General features: G+C 44.1%; 1 protein-coding gene across 1 annotated transcript in view; it reads right to left on the bottom strand.

Annotated features, from left to right (window-relative positions):
- Positions 1-4,128, bottom strand: part of LOC112143199 (reticulon-3-like) — a 24,954-nt gene that overhangs the window by 13,488 nt on the left and 7,338 nt on the right. Inside the window, exon 2 of the mRNA XM_024266983.2 lies at positions 3,784-3,934. Within this exon, the coding sequence (XP_024122751.2) occupies positions 3,784-3,934 (151 nt within the window). The remainder of the gene's footprint in view (positions 1-3,783; positions 3,935-4,128) is intronic.

The raw sequence follows: 4,128 nt of genomic DNA, 5'->3' as shown, positions 1-4,128 counted from the left end.
CCACATTTCCACTCCAACTCACAGCTTCCGGCGGTTTCACACTTTCCATGGCTGCTTGAAGGACACTCCTGGTACCATGTTATGTTTCATGTAGAAGCATAAAGGAGAGAGACGATAATCTTCAAGTTTAGTGTCTTTTATTTTCTGTGTTCACGCTACCTGGCATATAGCTCATTAGATTACAGTGAATGACAGCCGTGCAGATTTCTTCTTCTGTGCCTAAATACTGTTAAAGCTGAACCCGACACCACCTAGCGGACATAATTATCAGTGACCCAGAGCCATCGCCAAAAACAATCACCTCAGTTTTGTTGTCATTAAGACTTAAAAAGTTTAGGTTCATCCAGGATCTTAAGTCTAAAAGGCATTTGTGGAGTGTTTCCATAGACAAGTTCTTATTTTTAAGAGGCACATACAACTGGCAGTCGTCTGCATAACAGTGAAAGGACACACCATATTTTCTTATCACAGAGCCAAGTGGTAACGGGTACAGGGAGAATAAAAGAGGACCTAAAACTGATCCTTGTGGCACACCCCATGTCAAGGGGGCAGAAGAGGATATGTGTTCCCCAAGACTTACGGAAAAGGTTTGCTCACTCAAATAAAATTTGAACCACTCCAATGCCAGTTCTCTTACTCCAACCCAGTGCTCCAGGCGAGAAATTAAAATGTTATGATCAACAGTGTCAAAAGCGGCTGACAGGTCTAAAAGCACAAGAATTACACAATCACCCGAGTCTGTAGCTAAAAAGATATCATTAAAAACAGTGTTCAATAAAAAGAGTTTAGCATCCTTGACTCCCTTTTTAGACTGGTATGCAAATTGCAGAGGATCCATTTTCCCTTCAGTTGAGAACAAGATAAAAGACTTTAAAATATGTTCAAAACATTTCATGACAAGTGATGTCAGTGCCACCGGTCTAAAATCACTAGGGGTTTCTGAGTTCCTCGATTTTGGAAGAGGTATGACAGTAGATGTCTTCCATAAGACAGGAATTTGCCCGATGTCAACGCACAGTTGAAACAGTTTACAAAAAACAACACTGAGCTGGGTGGCACAGTGATGTAAGGTACGGCCACAGATGCCATCAGGGCCCTTTGCCTTACCAGTCTTTACCTTTTTAAATAAGGCAGCGACCTGGTTTGGTGAAATTACTATTTCATTATCTGGCTTGAGAGAATTCTTACATTGAGACAATTTTTCAAAGACATCAGTTCTTTCAAAGCGAGAAAAGAAGGCATTGAATGTGCTCGGTAATTCAAAGTCAGGTACTCTGTTTACACATACGGGCTTCCTGTCCTCTTTTACATGTGAGGAGGCCATATTCTTAATAACTCCTTAGAGACGGCCTTTTTCTCCAATGGATCACCTGTACAGTAGACCACCTTCTTTTTATTTATGGTTGATTTCAGCTCTTTTGTTACCCATGGTTTGTTATTTGGATAGATAACAACTTTCCTAGATGGAACAACAGAATCAACACAGAAAGTGATGTAAGAAGAAATAGTTTCACACAAGACATCGACATCATCACATGACTCAAAGAAACAGTCCCAGTCAGTACATTCGAGAGAGGCTTGAAGAGTGGAAATGTTATCCTCTGACCAACATTTCACAGTTTTTTCCTCCCGAGGAAGACGCCTGAAGACAGGGATATAGCGTGGCATCAGATATATGCAGTTATGGTAGGAGGATCCCAGAGGAGGAAGCTGCAGAGACTTGTACGCACCACTCACTGTGCCGTAGCACAAGTCTAGAGTTGTGTTCCTCTGAGTCGTGGTGCAAGTGACACACTGTTCATATGTCTTAAGAGTGTCAGTAAGTTGACAATGATTCAAATCTCCCAAGATAAATTTCGGGGCCTCAGGACAAATACTGTCAAGACGGTGCATGGCGTCACCAATCAGCTGTGCGGCGGCTGCGGCGTCAGCCCGAGGATGCATGTAAATAATAGTAAAAAACAGCTGTTGGAACTCACGCGGCAAGTAAAAAGGCAGAGTAGACAGGAGTACAGGGAGATGCAGCGTAAGGTGAAAGTAGAGGTGTCAAAGGCCAAACAAAGAGCTTATAATGACTTGTATGCTAGGTTGGGTAGTAAGGAGGGAGAGACTGACCTGTACAGACTAGCAAGGCAGAGAGATCGAGATGGGAAGGACATGCAGCAGGTTAGGGTGATCAAGGATAGGAATGGTAATGTGGTGACAGGTGTCAGTGGTGTAATGGAAAGATGGAAAGAATACTTTGAAGAGTTGATGAATGAAGAGAATGAGAGAGAACAAAGAGTAGAAGAGGTGACGGTTGTGGAGCAGGAAGTAAGAAAGATTAGTAAAGGTGAAGTGAGAGGGGCTTTGAAGAGGATGAAGAGTGGAAAGGCTCTTGGTCCTGATGATATACCTGTGGAGGTATGGAAGTGTCTAGGAGAGATGGCAGTGGAGTTTTTGACCGGGTTGTTCAACAGGATCTTAGGTGGTGAGAAGATGCCTGAGGAATGGAGGAGAAGTGTGATGGTGCCCATTTTTAAGAATAAGGGAGATGTGCAGAGTTGTGGTAACTACAGAGGAATAAAGCTGATGAGCCATACAATGAAGGTGTGGGAAAGAGTAGTGGAAGCCAGACTAAGAGCAGAAGTGAACATTTGTGAGCAGCAGTATGGTTTCATGCCAAGAAAGAGCACTACAGATGCAACATTTGCTTTGAGGATGTTGATAGAGAAGTACAGAGAAGGTCAGAGAGAGCTCCACTGTGTCTTTGTAGATCTGGAGAAAGCTTATGACAGAGTGCCCAGAGAGGAACTATGGTATTGTATGAGGAAGTCTGGAGTGACAGAGAAGTATGTCCGAGCAGTGCAGGACATGTATGAGGGCTGTAAGACAGTGGTGAGGTGTGCTGTAGGGGTGACAGAGGAGTTCAAGGTGGAGGTGGGATTACATCAGGGATCAGCTCTGAGCCCCTTCCTGTTTGCAATGGTGATGGACAGACTGACAGATGAGGTTAGACAGGAATCCAGTCAAATGTTCATCTTCTGTTGTCTTTATTTTATGACTGAATTTCACCACAAAGTAAACCTTTACTCATCACCATTGTTACGTCCTGCTGCTGCCTGGCCTCCTTTCCCATCCAGTTCCCTTTGGCTCACCTGGCAGGTGTGGCCAATGTGCCCTGATTGGTAGATGGTGTCTATTTAAGTCAGAGGCGGCCACACCAAGCCAGGCGGGGAGCAGAGCAGCAGGCTGGGTGTTGGGTTATGTGGTGTTGGTTTGGGGTGGGTTTTGTCTCCTTTTATCCTCAGCAATCTTAGATTGCTGGGTTTTGTTGTGTTAGTTTGTGGTTGGGCCTTGGTAGTTCTGATTTGCGGGCTTTGTTTCACTTCTGTTCTTCAGGTAGTTTTGTTAAGCAGCCCTTAGCAGGGAGCTGCTGACTTGGACGGTCGTCATGGCTGGGCCAGCAGTCTCCCTGACTTCTTTTTCTTTTGGCCAAGGTCCCAACTCCGTTTTGGTTTACTTTCTTTTTAACCAAACACACTAATTATTTCTTGCTTCATTTCAGGACACAGGTTTTAATTTATTTTAATAAACTGTGTTTCATTTTTGTTTGGTGTCCATCTTTAATGTTATTGTCCCCACTGATGGTCATCCCCTAGACTCTGGGCCAGTTTGCCATTGGGGACGTAACAACCATTCTGTCTGGGATGGAAGATAAACGCTTATGAACTCTGGTCTGTAATGAACACCAGTCTCTAATAAACGCTGAGTCTTTTCCTTGACCTGTGCAGGTACACCCACCTGAAGGTGATGGTGACACAGAGGCAGGCCAGCAGTAGGTAGGACACCACACTGATGACTGACAGTGATGCTACAGAGATGAGCACTGTCAGGGACAGGCCGAAGACTGCTGCAGACTGCTTCGGTTCTCTCCAGTTGATCAGCTGAATGGCTGCAGAGACAGGAAACAGTTTAGATCAAGGAAGGGACGCCTAAAAGAAACAAACTACAGTTCCACAAAAGTCCACTGGAGACCTGGAGTCATTGATCAGATAGGCAAGGCAAGACAAGGCAAGTTTATTTGTAGCACATTTCATGTACAGAGACAATTCAAAGTGCTTTACATAAAACATTAAAAGAAACAAT

The sequence above is a fragment of the Oryzias melastigma genome, linkage group LG18 (genome assembly GCF_002922805.2).
Source record: "Oryzias melastigma strain HK-1 linkage group LG18, ASM292280v2, whole genome shotgun sequence".
Lineage (NCBI taxonomy): Eukaryota > Metazoa > Chordata > Actinopteri > Beloniformes > Adrianichthyidae > Oryzias > Oryzias melastigma.
Note: the sequence above shows the minus strand (reverse complement) of the source record. Positions and strands in the feature narration are given on the sequence as shown.